General features: G+C 27.6%; 1 protein-coding gene across 7 annotated transcripts in view; it reads left to right on the top strand.

Moving 5' to 3' along the window:
- The window catches only part of LOC119604173 (transcription factor SPT20 homolog), a 329,355-nt gene that overhangs the window by 204,515 nt on the left and 105,942 nt on the right, over window positions 1-18,898 (top strand). For all 7 annotated transcript variants that reach the window (XM_037956656.1, XM_037956661.1, XM_037956653.1 and 4 more), the window contains exon 4: window positions 17,232-17,607. In XM_037956656.1, the coding sequence (XP_037812584.1) occupies window positions 17,232-17,607 (376 nt within the window). The remainder of the gene's footprint in view (window positions 1-17,231; window positions 17,608-18,898) is intronic.

The raw sequence follows: 18,898 nt of genomic DNA, 5'->3' as shown, positions 1-18,898 counted from the left end.
TTATTCAATATATTTTTCGGTTTGCTGTTTCTTCTGCGCTATACTTCCCCTAACATTATTAAAACGTATCAGCTGTTTTTGCTCTTTAGTTAATGTTAAGACATTTACGTTTTCTAAAAGTAACTTAACAACATATTATTCCTTCTTATTTTTCTTTTAATCTTATAAATGTGAAGAAAAAACTGGGAATGAAATGTAACCACATGTGTTTATTAGCCCCAAGCCTATAATGGGCATAAAATAGATGACTTAGTTTGTCTAAACACAGTGCACAATCTTTTACAACACAAGTCTATAGACCGATTTGGTTTGATGATGTGTAATAAAAATGGAACGAAAAAAAGCAACAACCACATATTAAATGCTAAAAAGCAAGTGTAAAAGACATGAACGACATACGGTAGTTATGTATTTCTTGATCGAACAACTAGAGATCGTCACTATTTTTTAGTTTTTGTGGTAAAGAAACATTATTTGGGCATAGAGATTTTAAGGATTTTTACTACAAGAATTAACCGAAATTTTTCAAAGAATTTTTTTATAAAAAAAAACAAAATTTATTAAAATTTTGATAAAATTTCTAGGAAACAAAATTTATAAAAAAAATTTTGTGGAAAGAAAATGTTTTTTTAGAAAGAAAATTTATTAAAATTGTACCTGAAGAAAATTTTCTCTAAAAACTAAATTTATCAAAAATTGTCTAAAAAATTGTTTCAAAAATTTATAAAGAGAAAGTTTAACAATAATTTTATTTAAAGAGAAAAAAAAAATAAAAGATAAATTTTATCAAAAATTTTTTATAAAGAGACAATTTATCAAAAAATTTGTATAAAGAGAAAATTTATCAAAAAATTTCTATACAGAGAAAGTTTATCGAAAATTTTCTATAGAAAGAAATTTTTTTGAAAATGATCTATAAAGAGAATATGTATCGATAATTTGCTATAAAGAGAAAGTTTATCGGCAATTTTCTATAAAGAGAAAATTTATCGACAATTTTCTATGAAGAGAAAAAATTATCGATAATTTTCTATTAAGGGAATATTTATCGAACGTTTTTTATAAAGAGAAAGTTCATAGAATATTTTTTTAAATAGAAAATTTATTCAATATTTTCTATAAAGAAAAAATTTATTAAAGATTTTCAATAAAGAGAAAATTAATGAACATTTTTTTTAAAGGAAAATTTTTAAAGATAAAAATAAACATTCATAACAAATATATAAAAATAAAATAATTATCTAATATTTAGCCTGCAAAACTTTCGTCTTTACTTTATATTTCCACAAATTCATAATCACTACAATTTATAAGAAGTTTACTTGGGAATTAAGATTGTAACTTAATTTAAATTTTTTTCCAACAAATTTATGTAAGACTATTAAACTTGTTTAAAAAGATCATATACAAAGTTATTAAAGTAATTATAAATATTTTTAATACATATTATAAATTTCCATAAAGATACATAATCATACATATACTACATTATACAACTTTCCCAGAAAAACATTAATCTGAGAAATAATATTAAAACTATAATAAGAAAAAGTTAAACTAAAACATTTACATTTAAGTGATTTTTCTTATAAATTCATTTGATATCCACTTTAGAAACAAATTTAATTATTTGTATACGTATACTTGCATATGTAAATGCAGCAACATCATAAATATTACTACATTTGCAACTGTAACAACAACAATTGTTATTGCAACAATAGTAAATGTAACAGTCAAAAATTACACTTTCATAAATAGTTTCAAAGTTGAAAGTTTATGAAAACAAAAAATTAACTAAAACTAAATACAATAGAAATCATAAATTTTATAACTACACATTTAGTACACTTATTTAAATATAATCATTGCAAAAGTAGCGTAGTAAATGAAAATCTCTTATTTACATGTTTTCATAGGAAAAACTAAAGCAGATGTAAATAAAATTGTTTTAAAAAAAGTATTATAAAGTCATTTCCCGGGTTTGTTTGCAACAACTCTAAAATGCAGCCAACCATAGAATATTGTATTGTTGCAAAGTGCCTGTTAAAATACACACTTCTTTACATAAATTCAATATTCATGTACTGCTGTGTGCGGACAAGAAATACTACTGGAAAATGACACCGTCAAAAAACTAAGAATAACTGACATGAATGTAGCCGATTATTTCATGGGGATTTATGGTTTAATTTCATACTATTTACACTGAAATAAAAAAAAACAGAAATGTTGGAAGTCTATAGGCTGGACCGATTTTTTCATCATAGATAGATAGATAGCTATATAGATGGCTATATAGATAGATAAATAGAGAGATAGATAGATAGATAGATAGATAGATAGATAGATAGATAGATAGATAGATAGATAGATAGATAGATAGATAGATAGATAGATAGATAGATAGATAGATAGATAGATAGATAGATAGATAGATAGATAGATAGATAGATAGATAGATAGATAGATAGATAGATAGATAGATAGATAGATAGATAGATAGATAGATAGATAGATAGAGATAGATAGATAGATAGATAGATAGATAGATAGATAGATAGATAGATAGATAGATAGATAGATAGATAGATAGATAGATAGATAGATAGATAGATAGATAGATAGATAGATAGATAGATAGATAGATAGATAGATAGATAGATAGATAGATAGATAGATAGATAGATAGATAGATAGATAGATAGATAGATAAGTGTTTTAAAGTTTAAAAGTGTATGACCAACAATGGTTTCTTTTATATATTACTTTGTATTTCTACAATGAATCCCTCGTAAACTACAATAGTCTGAACGTAAAATTTAAATAAGTAATGAAAAAAATTTACATATGCTTTTCTTGTTATTCTTACTTTTTTAGTTTAAATATTTTCAACAATTTTTAGTTTTAAAACTGCAAAAATTTGAATAATTTGCCAAAGAACACATTCAAATACATACTCTTTATAAAGAAATTTACAAAAAACCCTACTTGATCTAAGGCAACAGCATAAAACAATACAGTTCAACAAAATAAACATATTTCGTACATGTTGTACTTTGTTTGGTGTTCAACAACAAGTAGCAACATCGTTTATTTGTACATTTAACTGACTCCTTAAAAACTCTTAGATAACATACTTTAATACAAACACAAAGAGGCTACCATAAAAGTTATGAGGCAAGAAGTTTTGGTAGCAAACAATACTCGTAGTAGTAGCAATAACAGAAGTCATTTTTATGCTACAGTGTTTAGTTGAATATTTTACTGCGTTTTATTGTATTCTAAAGTTTTCTCTGCTACAAGCGCGTGCACTTTATTGTCTTTGTAGTTGCTGTTGTTGTTGTTGTTTTATAAGAACTTTGGTTATACGCTTTAAACTTTTCAATTTTATTATTGAATCGAATTTTAACTTTTAAACTAAAAAAATTCTAAAGTCATAAAAATGTATGTTTTCAAAAAGTTGAAACTACTACTAACACAAAAAACTTAGGATTTTTAGAATAAAGTTTAAAATTAGTATTAGTTTGCATTATGTTTGTATTTTAATTGAAGTTTTGAAAATTTAAAAATTATGTACATGAACATTTTCATATAGCCTGTTAAGTTTACCCGAATACTTTTTAAGTTGTGTTCACATTGTTTAAAAATTTGACGACAAAATTTGGTTGTTCTTTAAACATACGTATATATAATTATCATACGGTTCGCTGTTAATTGCTATTACAAAAATCATGCAAGCTTAAATTAAGGTTTATACTAAAAATAGGGGTTAAACTGTTTTCTTTTAATATTGGTTTAGTGTGAACATACTTTTAGTTTGTAGACTTTTGTAACACCATATTTGAATTTTGTTTAGTTTTGGCATAAAGTTAAATTTTTGTAACAGTTTTTTGTTCGTTTTCATTCTTGTTTTTAAACCGCATTTGTTTGAGGGGTCATCAAGTGGTTTATAGCTCAAGTTGATTTTTTTATTCGCTCAAAAAGGCTAGAGATTTAAAAAAAACTTTTTAATTAGAAATATTATTGGTCAGACGGGGAGTTTTTTTATTATAAAAATAAGGTTAAAATTTTTCCTAATTGAATCTTTGTGATCTTAATGGAAACTTGAAATAACGAATCCTATTACTTAAATCTTATCTGTGTTAAACAAAGTTAAAACCAGTGGATCTTATATGGAAGCTATGACCAATTATGGACCGATCCGGAAAATATTTCTCAGGGTGGTTTATATCTACTTTAAACACATTCATTACGAAATTTATTCCGATATCTTCATTCAGTAATGAAATATATCCATTTACGTGGATATCGTAAGTGGGCAATTATATGGTAACTATGACCAAATAATGAACGATCCGGAAAAAAATTGGTAGAGTCATACATGTATACACAAAACATATTTATGTCGAATATTATTCCAATATCTTTATTTCTTAATTAGTTATGTGATTTTAAATGGTTTTTTTGGAAGTGGACCTTATATGGGAGCTGTGACCAAATATGGACCGACCCGGAAAAAATTTCGCACGGTGTTTTATATGTACTTTTAACACATTCATTACGAAATTTATACCGATATATTCATTCAGTAATGAAATATGTGCGTTTAAGTGGTTATCGGCAATAGGCCTTATATGGAAGCTAATTATGGACCGATCCGAAAAATATTTTTCAGAGTGATACACAAAACATATTAATGTCGAATATTATTTCAATATCTTTATTTCTTAAATGGTTATTTGCATTTAAGCGATTTTCGGAACTGGACATATTATGGACCAATCCGAGATATACGTATACACAAAACATATGTATGTCGAATATTATTCCAATATCTTTATTTCTTAATTAGTTATGTGCATTTTAATGATTTTCGGAAGTGGACATTATATGGGAGCTATGACCATTTATGGACCGATACAGATTTGCGTTGGTAATATGATTTCTGTTTATATTATACATATCGTGGTGATACCGATATTTTTGAACAAGTCATTAACGATAAATCAATCTATTTCCGAGAATATGTGCCTTTGTTTGGGGACTATGGGAAATTTTGAATCGATTGTTTTGAGTTTAAACATAACTGATCCCTGGGCGAAATCAAGTGCGATAGAATTCATTGAATAATCTTTTGACACAGCTAAATCGAATTTGATAAGGACCCGGAATATATATACTTGGTTGGGTCTCAGATGAATATTTCTTGGTGTTACACACGGAATGACAAACATATATATATACCCTCTATCACCACGGGGTATAATGACAGACTTGAAGTTTTTTTTCATATGGATGAATACTCTCGCTTGAAGACGAATTGATTTCTATTTCGTGAAAATTTACTGCAAAGAAGCATTTTGTATGCCATTTTTCCTCTTAATTACAATTTAAATTTAATTCGCTTCTTCAACGGCATTTAAGAAGTGCTTTTTTCTAGGTACATCATATAAATACTTTTTCTTAAAGGCATTAACTTTTTGATTCAGTTAACTTTTTTGTATTTCAACTTTTATAACGAATTTGTTACAATAATACAATTTGCAGAACCATAGAGTGCTTAAACTAATAACAGCGGGGTGTCTTTTGAGCAAAAACAATTTGTTATTAATTCTTAAACAACATTCTTTTCATTTAAAATTTATGGATTTTTTTATTATTTTAAAATTATTCATTTTTTTATACATAATTCTTGTAGAAATATTGATTTCGATTAAGATAAATAGATTTTTGTTTTTAATTTATTAAATTGTCTTTTATGGACGTCGAAATATTTTAATTTTAATATGATTTATTGCTAAAAGTATATTTTAAAATTGACCATTTATTAAAACAAAATTATTTTTTTTCTATGATTGAAAGCTGGTTAGTTTTTATAATTAAACTAGCATACCCTGGGTGCTTCGCTACCCTAACCGAAATTAAATACATACAAAATTTTGTTTACTTTTATAGAAAATTAAAATTGATTTAAAAATTTTTTAATGTTTCAGTTTTTTACGTTCAATATCACGTGAATAAATTCGCATTCAAGAAGAATCTTATATTTTTAGTTTCATTCGTTTAGCTTCCACATTATAGAAAATTTGGAAATTACTACTTGAAAAAAGTAGTAATTTATAGAGAAATCAAAAGGTACCTTTTGAAGAATGGAAAATTACCAAAGAGTACCCACTTACAGAATATTATTCAGTCAAGACCATGTATGTTAAAATTTATGTTCCTAGGTTGAATATTTTAGAAAATTCAAAAAGTACCATTTATGAAATAAAAAGTACTAAAAAGTTCTCTCTTAAAGAATCTTATTCAATGAGGACCGTGTATGTTTAATAATCATGTGTTTTGAATTCATATTATAAAAGTATCATTTGAAGAAAGAAAAAGTACCAAAAGTGGAATAAATTCTACCTTAGTGGAAAGTACTAATAAAAATAGTTCGCTTAGAAATATACTTTTTGAGAATTAAGTTTACAAAATGTTCCGTATTTAAATCTATATATCACAGATAAAACACAAATGATTCAAATCTGCATTCATTTGTTTCAGAAAAATTGTGCTTTCAAAAAGGTACCAAACAATTTACTCGGATTTGGTCCTATATAGGCCTTAGTATTCGAATTCCAAAATAATATACCAATAGCTTATTTTGTGTGAGTAAAAAAACTACTTTTTCAAATTTTATAAAAATTGGCTCAATGAGTTTGAATAAAATTAAATTTCCCGTTTTTTCCCTTTTTGGTACTTTTCTCCCCAGTGAAATAGCAAACATTTTGTTTCAACGAATATTACAGAGTTAGTCCGTAATTTAATAGGAATACTTCAATAAACCGAAAAAGTTTTCTTTCTTTTTTTTACACCCAAAAAGGAATGAATTTTAAAAAAGTACGAAACAGGTGTCTCATAATATTTATAAAAATTTTATTATGTTAATTAGTACAAAAGTCATAAAGGGCCAAAAAGGTACCAAAATCACCTTTGTTATACATTCTTACCCCTTAAAAGTACGAATTTCAAAAAAGTACCAGACACCCATCTGCTCATTTTAAGAGTAGATACAGGTGAATTTAACATTTTTCTTGTATCACTAATATTGTGTAAGATAACGAAGATACGAAAACCTGTTTTACCCGTTTTTTCCCCTTTTTACCCCTAAAACCAAAAGCACATCTACTGTCAAAGTTTCATGATTCTAGGTTCAACCGTTTGGGCTGTGAGATGATGAATCAGTCAGTCAGTAACGCTACTCTTTTATATATATAGATAAAGAACGAAATGGAAATTGTACAACTAAATTTTACTTTATGCAATATTCGTTGAACCCGTTATTATAATTTAAAAAAAAAAATGCCCATGACTGATTTAAAGCATTTGTTTGCATATTTCACATATAAAAATAGGAGTAAATCTGTGCGTTTTACCATTTTTGCAATCCAATTAAACGCTTTTTAACTTTCCAACAAAAACAATTAAATATTAAAGAATGGCTTTTTACTTTTATTTGAGCTGTACATAAATTTCCCTAATTAAATCCTAGATATAATTCATATATTTATATATAAAAAACAACAGCAAACAAGTGCTGCTATAAAAACAATGTGAAAGCACTCCGACTCTATTGTATTGCAACACATAGTTGTGGTTAAAATAATAGCAAAATGTTTCAACTAAAATTGGACTTTGGCTTTAAAGAACCAGATAATGAACTAGTACTATAACAGCAATTATTCTCAATTTCTAAATAAAATCATTGAGTTTTGAAAATTTTCTTTGGATTTTATTTTCTTCAAAATTTGCTATAATTGTTGTTATTATTCTCGATTTTGCTGTTTTTTTTTTATTTATTATGCTACCATGCATAAGCGGTAAGCTTCAGCACTTATGTTACTTGTTAATGGGTGGCAATATGTGTGTTGCCATGAATTTATATTTATATACGTTTCAACAAGAACTCACAAGTACGAAAAAACTGAGTTTATAAAACATATTTTTTTCTACATTTTTGTTTATTGTTATATGTTGGAGCTGCTAAATATAACAATACAATTCGGAACACAATAAAACACCTGGTTTTAGCTTAAAATTTATATTAAAAAAACTCCTGTGTACCGTCAGCCAGACGAGTGTAAAATTTGAGGTAATTACAGCAAATACTTTTGCAAACATAGGAAAAGGTATGCAACGTTTAGGAAATTACCCTACCAAATATTATATCTGACTTTTTCCAGTTTATAAATAATATTTAGAAAACATAATTCAAAGCTGGAACTGTAGGTGGTATATAAAAACTAGAAACGGTCACGAGACTAGTTTTTCGCCCTATTTTCCTTCTCCCTAGAGTAGTCACAACAAATGCGCTTTGAAACCTTAAATAAAATTGCATAAATTAAGATTTCGCTCTTATCTGAACTGATCTATTTCAAAAAAATTTCAGTTTATACCTCATACTTTTAGTAGATCCTACTATGTACAAATCATTGACAAAAACTTAAACTGCTGGTGTATAAAAATAAATTGGTCTGTTTTAAAAATATAAACGTTGTTATAAAAATATTAGCCTCATATTTTTTCTTTTTAAAAAACATAAATCTACAATTTTTACGCTGGATTATTTTATTATTATTATTTTACAACGAGAAGAGAAATTTAATTTATATTTACTAAAAAATAAAGTATACTCGTAGGCTTTACAAATGATGACGTTTTTGGTGCATACTTTAAGGATACTTTTAAAATTTTATTATTTTAATATTAAATTATTAGTTTATTAAACAAATTGTCCAAAAAAAAGTAATGTAAGGAATATCCCAGCAAAAACTTGGTGTTAATCTTTCATTGTATAGACACACCTTGACTTGTCATGATGAATAAGTTATTATTTACATACATAATTGATATGTAAATAATAAGTATTTATTATTTATTATTCATTATCCTTTCGAAGCTAAGGTTTCTGTAAACTTACCTCCAATAACAACACCGTGTTTAAATACTGATGTCTAAGCTAATTTCAGATCTTGCCAAAATCTTCTCTATTTAAATTTCCCTTTTGTAAAATCTCAATAAACCAAACATTTATTTAAGAAATCATACTTTCTTTGTTTTAACTTTAACCACTAAAAATTGCTAAGTTTCTCTATAAAAATTTGCATATATTTCAAAGAAACGCCTATAGACATAAACTTAATATTAAAAGGAAAATTACTTCATCTTTATATTCTTCTAACTTTGTTCAACGTTATTTTAATAGTACATTAATTAAATTCATTAGTTTTTAAAACAAAATTTTACAATGACATTAATACAAAGCAACTACTACTTTACTGCATTATTTTTTCGCAGACAGACAGGGCATAAATCTTATAGTAACTCTTTTTTTTCGAAAATGCTAAATTACAATAAGGACCACAAAATTTAGTGTGTGTGTTTTTAAGTAGTTACAGACACCAATTCTTTAACCCGATAAAGAAACAACAAACACCCAACTCCTTGGTAAGCAAGTTAGTAATAAAAGAAACTCTTTCTTCTACGTTGTAGTCTTATTGTAATTGCGTATGTTGGAAGTATGTAAAGTGTAGTAAAACTGACGTCAAAAGGTAATAAATCATAAGAGTAAAATGACTGGTAGATGGGAAAACTAAAGGTTTGTGTAGAGTTAAAAGTAGAATAGATCCTTATTATAAGTATGGCAAAGTTGTAAAAACAAATGCCTTCAAATTAATGTTGTGTCTGAGCAGAGTAGACGTTGTTGATTTTAAAGATAAATAATAAAACATATTAGTAAGGATCTTCAGTTAAGGATGTAAAAAGCTTACCAGTCTGTCGATCTGTGTATAGACCCGTCTATAGATCTGTGTATAGACCAGTCTATTGATCTGTTTATAGACAAGTCTATGCACTAGTCTATTGATCTGTTTATAGACCAGCCTATTGATTTGTCTATAGACAAGTCTGTCTATAGACTAGTCTATAGATCTGTCTATAGATCTCTCTATAGACCAGTCTATAGATCTCTCTATAGACCAGTCTATAGATCTATCTATAGACCAGTCTATAGATCTATCTATAGACCAGTCTATAGGTCTATCTATAGACCAATCTGTAGATCTGTCTATAGATCTCTCTATAGACCAGTCTATAGATCTATCTATAGACCACTCTATAGATCAGTCTATAGACCAGTCTATAGACCAGCCTATAGATATGTCTATAGACCAGTGTATAGATCTGTCTGTTTACTATTCTGTAGATCTGTTTATAGACCAGTATATAGACCAGTCTATAGATCTGTCTATAGAACTCTCTATAGACCAATCTTTAAATATGTCTATTGACCAGTCTATACATCTATGTATAGACCAGTCTATAGATCGATCTATTGATCAGTTAATAGATCTGTCATAGACCAGCCTAAAGATCTGTCTATAGACCAGTTTATAGATCTGTCTATAGACCAGTTTATAGATCTGTCTATAGACCAGTCTATAGATCTGTCTATAGACCAGTCTATAGACTAGTCTATAGATTTGACTATGTACCAGTCTATAGATCTGTCTATATACTATTCAATAGATCTGTTGATAGGCCAGTCTATAGATCTATCTATAGATCTGTCTATTGATCTTTATATTGACCAGTCTATAGATCTGTCTATTGATCAGTCTATAAATCGGTCTATATATTTGTCTGTAGATCTATTTATGGAGCAGTCTATACATCAGTTTCTATAGACCAGTCTATCGGTCAGTATCTATAGGTCTTTCTAAAGACCAGTCCATATATCTGTCTATGGACCAGTCTGTAGATCTCTCAATATACCAGTCTATAATAGATCAGTCTGTAGATATATCTGTAGACCAGTCTATGTGGATCTTTCTGTAGATATCCATTGATGAATCTAAAAACCAGACTACAGACAAATCATAGATCAATCTATATGTAGACTGACAACATTTAATAATTGATTTAATCACTAAAATTTGTATAACTAAAGTACCGCCTTTTTAAAATTAATTTCAAACTGCTCAACATTTCTATTAAATTTGCATAAACATACGAATATTGATCAAATTAAGATAATAAATTTAGAAAAAATTTCAAATCGAAAAAAAAAAACATAATTAAATTTCAGTAAAGCAAAAAAAAATAATAATAAACAACTGACTACACATATGGTCAACAATCTAATAAGACAACTTTTTATTACTTGAATTATACGATATGTTTATTATAACATTTTTTTGTAGCCATTATTGGCCTAATGTATATTTTGGTCACGTTCAAAATTCGTACACATTCATTAGTTAATAAATAAATGAAATAAATATTTATGTGTTTAGATATTTATATCTAAATGACCTTGTTTAATAAATATTAAAACGACTATAACAAATGTGGCCAAAATAAACAACACGTCATCAAGATTCTAATCTAAAACATGATAAACTTAAAAAAAAAAATTAATACTGTTTTTAATATTAAATCACACATTAAAATGAGATCGAACTATAAATATTTGTAGCTTCCACAAAAATATTTTTAATAAATATTTAGTGACTGGAATGTGGTTTTATAGTTTTCTTTTTTTATTAATGTTGATGTTTTATTATTTGAATGAAAAATATAATTTTTTTATTATAAAATATAAACATGTATTTAACAAATATTTGTAGTTTTAATTAAATTTTTTATTTTTATGTTTTATGTTTTTACTATACTAGGCACGTGTTTTGTTGTGAACAAATTAAATTATTTATAAATTTTTAAATTTTTTTATTATGTTTATTTTACAAGTTAACTATCTGTTTTTGCTATTTCAATTAATCATTAATTAATTTATAACATTTGCAACATTTTTATTGATCAATTAATGTTGTTTTTTTATATATGCAAATATTCTTATGTTTGAATATTTACTAGATTTTCCTCATTAAATATTTATAGCTAAAATGGGAGTGTTGCATATTTAAGGTGATAAATAAAACAAAAACAAGGTGACCAAATAAGTTTTTATTAAAATATAAAAAAATTTCAAACTACAACATGAACTATCAGCGAACAAGAAATGCATAATCTACACAGAGGGAAAATATACACGCCTGGTACAAAATTGACACCAAATAGTTTATAATTTTTCAATTACATCCGTTGTCAAAGTATATACATACGTACGACAGCACTTAGTTGTCGAAATCTAAATTTTATACACATCCGTTGTCTAAATGTTAACAAACGTGGTAAGCTCACTATTTACAACGGATTGTTTGTCAATAGTGAGCTTACCACGTTTGTTAACATTTAGACAACGGATGTGTATAAAATTTAGATTTCGACAAGGAATTGTTGCAATGTTGTCAACATTACATAGTGTTGTCGTACTCATGTACATATATACCTTGACAACGGATGTTATTGAAAATTATAAACAGTTTGGTGTCAATTTGGTACCAAGCGTGTATATTTCTTTTTCCCTCTGTGTAGCTTTTAAGAACACAGAAAAAACTCGGTAATGACTTGCACTTACATTGTCACTTACTTTTCAATAACTACCATTTGCATTACTTTTAAGTACTCCTATAATAACTTGCATATGAGCAGATATTTTAATACTTTATTTTGAGCTCTACCGTTCTATTTGCTTCCTATTAGCTCCATAGTTGTAAGTACTTATTTAAGTATTTACTTGTAAACTAGTGTGGCTTTTTATAAGTTTTTGCTGGAAACTAACGATAAACACACTATTCAGTAAATGAGAAGAGATCAATTTGCTGTTGTTCTCTCGCTTATAATTAAACATTCACTTCCTTACATAACTGCATCTTAGAAGCTATTTTTTGAAACTAATGTTCGAATATACCCAGCAAAAACTTACATTGAAAACTGAGGGGTTATTTATTACACAATTGCATTTTAAGTCATTATTTTAACATGATGATGACACTGAAGGCAAGTACTTACGCTCGCTTCCAAGCAGAGAGTTAGGGAAGTACTTACTACAATCGCCTCGAAATAAGGAGATAAGTAAGTAGTATTTGAGAAAAAATGCGTCGGCTGCATTTGCTATTAGTTTGGATAAAATTGTTTCTTGTAAGGGAACCAAATGTCAAGGCTAAAAAGTATTTATAGTTGCAAGACATTACTAGACTGCTTTTAAGTAATGCTGGCGGTATGTAGTAAAGTAACTTCTTGAGTAATAACAAGTTATTACCATGCTATTTCTGGGTAACTAGCATTCTTGAATATCAGACAGTTTTGAGTTTTAATTACTTAGTATAACACATGGCTCATAAGTCTGTTTCGTGAAATACACAAAGAATCCATTTAAGCACAAAAGCTACAGGGGTTTGTTTGTGATAATGCTGTAAGCTAAGATAAGACAGTTTCCCTGGGATTACCGTAAGAAAAACTTTTGTTACCTGTGGTCACCTTAACTTTTTTTAAATTGCAACACAAGCACACACCGATATACATCATTCTTTCTTCATTTAAATTCCATTCTACTTATTTATTTCATTTCAACATTTTCTTTAATTCGTTTAAGCAATCTTTGCTTTCAATCTGCCGATTTAAAAGTAGCAAATATCAAATAGTAAATGCAAAAGTAGTAGTTGATGTACTTTTGTAAATAATTGCGTTAACTTGGCACGTAATTGCAATTTGTTTTCAATAAAATTTATCGATAACTGGCGCCAAAATTAATTTATTTTCTTAAAAAATGTTTGTGTTGTATCTCAAACTCAGCTCCTTCTCTTGTTTATATATACATATATATATATTTTTCAGCGAAAAATGTCATCAAGGTGTTGCATTTGTTAGTAAATTTTATGAACGTGTTTAACGTGTTTGTAATTAATGGATAAATTCAATGAATTGTAATTTTTCTTTCGTTTTTTTTTTTTTTTTTTAAATAAAAATTGGTAGTTTTAGATCAATTAGTTAAAGATAAAATCTTACAAAAAATGAAGTTTTAATTAAGAAATAATTTGAATGTTATTTTACCTCATGTGGTGTGGCTATTATGGTTGTATAGAAGATGTAAATTAAAGAGGTTTTATGCATGAGTTATTGTAATTCGCTGTTAATACGAGTGTTATATATTTGATATATGGTGTTCACTTCTAAAGTTCACTTAAAGGTCTTGTTTATTCAAAAAACTACTTTCCCTCATATTTTTCACCTTTTTATTAGCAAAAATCTTATAAAAAATCCACAAGTAGTTTCCCCCACTACTTATGTATAAAAAATAAAACTTGTATATCAAGTGTCATTCAAAGGTCAAATTTAAACAAAACACGTTGTGAGTGTTGAAATTTTTTTCCTTTTAGTTTTCATAAATTCCCCAACAAATTTACTGATTTTCACTTTAAAGATAAAGAAAAGTTTACAAGCACCATAGACTTTTGACTGGAAATGAGCATTCACCGTTAAAAAACAAATAAAAACCAAATGACTACAACAAATTTCAATTCATTTTCCACACCCAGCTATTAAAACTAAACAAAAATATTTTCTGGTATTTTAGAAAGAAATTGAAATAAAACAAAATCACTACCAATCAACTGACACCTACTTTCTTTTCTGTTTTTAAATACAAACCATCAAGAAAAAAAAATAAAACAAATAAAAAAAAATAAGTTTTTCAATACAATAAAACTCATTGAAAGAAAGGTGGAAAATATACAGGAACAAAAAAAAAAAAAGAAATGAAACACGTCACGATTTTGAAACCGCATACCATTTGGAAATTTGAAAAACATTTTGCAAATGGCAATAGCAACAGCAGTTCTTGGTAAAATAGAAACTGCAAACAACCTGAATGCAATTTAACATTTTTGTTTTTTTTTTTACTACAACCAAAGTATTCAACTATTTTGTTAGTCTAAATGTCGGTCTAACTGTCTTAACGTCTGCTGGTGCTTATAAAAACCACTTCTTCATTTTAGTTTTTAAATTTCATTTAAAAGGAAAATGTACATTTTAACCAAAATAAATGAGTTTTTATACCCTACACCACTTTAGTGGGGAGGGTATATTGGGTTTGTGCTGATGTTTGTAACGCACGATAATATTGGTCTTATAAACACCTTAAAGTATACCAATCGGCTCAGAATCATTTACTGAGTCGATTTAGCTATGTCCGTCCGTCCATATAAACCTTGCAATCAAACTGCAGGTCGCAATTTTGAAGATAATTCAATGAAATTTGGTACATGATCATCTATTATCCCAAGGACGAAGCCTATTGAAAATGGTTAATATCGGTCCATTATTTCACCTAGCCCCATACAACTGAACCCCCGAATAGGGCTTGTAAACCTTGTAATCAAACTACAGGTTGCAATTTTGGAGATGATCTTCTATGGTACCGGAGACGAAGCCTATTAAAAATAGTTAACATCGGTCCATTATTTCACCTAACCCCCATACAACTGAACTCGCCGAATAGGCCTTTTAAGTTCATAATTATGTTTAATATACGCCTATCTCGACAAAAAGCTGTAAAACCAAGTTCTATACTAGCATTAATAACCCTCATGAATTTTGTAATTATAGGGCCTCATTTGACCCCAGTCCCTCTAAAAAGCCCCCGTTTAAAATTTGACTTAAATGTCCACAATTTTATTCAACAATAAATGGTTTAAGTATATCTGAGATACATGAAAACTAAATAACATTTTATTTTTGTAACAGGTGTAGGGTATTATATGGTCGGCCTCGTCTGACTATAGTTTCTTTCTTGTTTTTTTTTTTTCTAGAAAAAGAGTTCTTTTAACTACTATTTTTGTTAGCATTTCGGTTTAAATTGGATTTTTTTGTTTGTTTGCCAAAATATTTCTACTATAAAATATCCCAGCAAAAATATGGCAATGATTTGTACTTACTCAACAACTCACTTTTCAATGACTACTAAATACCGCCTTCATTACTTACAAGGAGTTTAGAATGACTCTATAAATATTAAATATAATAAGTAAAGTTTAGCATTTTAGCCCATTGCATTTCAATAGAAGTTTTTGCGGGGATGTCACTATTAGCACTCTGTTTTTCCTTTCTACTCTTACTTTGCATTGTTTTATTTTACAATGGTGTCGTGGTAATGCTTTCTTCATTATATTGTAAGTGCTATGAAAAAACTTTTTATTTTTGCGATTTTTTATCATCATGTATCACATGGTCGGCCATGACCGACTATAAATTATTACTAGTTTTTTAATGAAATATCTATTTTTACGCGTAATATAAATTTTTCGGTAAAACATCGGCTTTTTATAAAATATTATTTTTTTAATTAAATATAGATTTTTTGATTAACTATCGTTTTTTACGAAATTTTTTTCGGATCATAGATATATTTTTTAGTGATATATATTTATTTTGGTTATACATACACTTCTTAATGAAATACAAATTTTTCGTTATCGGTGACATATCGATTTTTCGTTAAAATATTTTGTGGTAAAAGTTTCGTTATCTTCAACGTTTTGTATTGAAAGTGGAAAAAACAAGTATTCTATTCTGCATAGAATGTAGCCAACTACTATATATAACATTTTCTTGAAATTCATTCTTTTTAAAGTTTAACAAAAACTTTTAGCTGTCAAAAAGAAAATAAAATAAAAACCAAGAAAGTAAGCAAGTAAATGCAATAAACTGCATTGATGCAAAACTGCTAGAAAACATTCAAGGAAACAATAGTTGACGGTATTGGTGTCAACTTAGCGTGACGACCTTTTTGGTGTTAAGAACGAAAGAAAGTCAGAGTAACAAATTTTAATCTAGTGTTTCGGCATGGCTGATAACTGGTATTGACTGTGGAAAAAAAAACTGCTAAAAACATGACAACGACCTTAAGAATAAAAGAAACACGTACATACATACGTTTCAGTTTTTTGAGTAAAGAATTTGTGAAATGAGTTAGAAATTTTAGTTTTAAATATCAAGCTAAAGGATTTTATAAAATTGTGTTAAAATTCAAGTTTAACACAAAGTCAATTTCTCCACAAATTTAATATTCCATTATGGTTTAATTAATGATTTTCTTCTTGCTAATTACAAAAAAACATAATTTATTATTCTTCTAACTACAAAACTGCCACAAAGACAAAACATTATACCTGCAGCAGTTCTTAAACTCTTTATTTTTTTTGCTTAATAACTAATGCTCTTTTCATTTGTTTCTCAAATATTCTAACATTAATAAACTCAAATTTTTCCTTTTTTTTCTTACTCAGGTTCCTAATACGCCACTAACAATGCCAGCATACCAAAATAATAATAATAATGACTTTAATGTCTCCACATCAAACTCCTCAATAACAACACAGTCTACAACATCGACGTCGTCATTACAATCCTCTTGTTCTTTGCAACAATCTGCGCTAACGACGTCTACAGCGCCATCTGGTGCATTTGTTGTACCACCCATGGAGACATCATCGTCATCCTCAACATCATCGTCATCATCCTCATTATCCTCGTCCTCATCATTATGTTCAACAGCAACAATACCGTCAGCTACTTCACCGTCATCTTTAACATGTTTGCATCTAAAACGTTTTCTCGATTGTCAACAAATACATGCACATCCCATGGAGTCGTTTAATAAAGGTAAGTTTTAGTTTTCTTTTTTTTTCAATTTTCATTAGTTCTTTGTTTCCAATTTGTTTTTGTTTTCCGTATTTCATTTCAAGTTTTCAAAATATTTAATTTGGGGATTTTCTTGGTACATTACATTAAATATTGCATATTTTTAGGAGATAGGGAAAATTTTCATAAATTTTTTGAAAGGTTAACTTAATCAGGAATTCTTTAGTAATGCTAAAGTGAATGCTGGACATTGTTTTTGTTAGATTTTAAGTAATTAAAATTATTAAGAGAATTCTTATTATTTGAAATATAAATTAGCTGTTAAAATATGTAGTCTACATTTAGGGTATTTTAAGTATTAATATATAACAGCATAACTTAATGAGGGTGTTAAATACAATTTCATTTTTGCAAATAAGTCTTCCATTACATTTTTTTATCAAAATTTTCATTGTAAAACTAACAATGGCAACAAATTAATCTTTTTCTAATGAATATTTTACGAAAGTCAATACTTTGACATGTGTCAATAACGCATAAATTATTGTAATAATTTATTCAACCAAATATTTCACAACCACGAAAAGCAACAACAACAACAAACAAAGACTAAAACAACAAATTTTACTCAATTTCACTAAAAGCTTTTTTCTCTAATGTTTACAAATTATACAAAAAACACAAGTAGTGATCATGCCCGACTATTCGATACACTACATCAGTTACTTTCAGATAGTAGCCCAATATAGCGGTTGATGACATTCATGTCGATATTACGGGGTCTGTATAATGATATAAATTATATTGTTGCCTAGAAGAGACAACATATCAAGCAGATCAATTGGGGTTTCGACTTGCGTGGCTCCACCCACGGAACAAACTTCATCATATTTTGAAATCATAGACTAATATTCAAGACATCAGCACAAACTCATTATATACTCTTCTACTGTGCAGTAGGGTATACAAATATACAAAAATAAAATCCATACAAAGAGCAACAAATCAACTAATTTGATGGTTGAAATCTTAAATAAACAAATACATACAAATTTTACACAATAATATGTACATATGTATTTGTGTGACTATATATGTAAATCTGTGGTTAAGTTAAATATTTTCGAAAAATAAAAATTTAGTACAATTTTACCAGTTTTTTACACGTAGCATAAATGTAAATACAATACAACAAAACTAAAACCATTGCATACCTTAGGGATTTGACGAATAATGCCTTGTGTGAGTATGTATGCACTTACTTACAACCGCAAAACAATTTTGCTGTTGCCGCTGATGAGAAGAACAAGCT

The sequence above is a fragment of the Lucilia sericata genome, unplaced genomic scaffold (genome assembly GCF_015586225.1).
Source record: "Lucilia sericata isolate MDLA Ls3-8-SP2 unplaced genomic scaffold, ASM1558622v1 Contig000012F_arrow, whole genome shotgun sequence".
NCBI lineage: Eukaryota > Metazoa > Arthropoda > Insecta > Diptera > Calliphoridae > Lucilia > Lucilia sericata.
The sequence above is the reverse complement of the archived record's forward strand: the minus strand, read 5'-3'. Positions and strand labels throughout refer to the sequence as shown.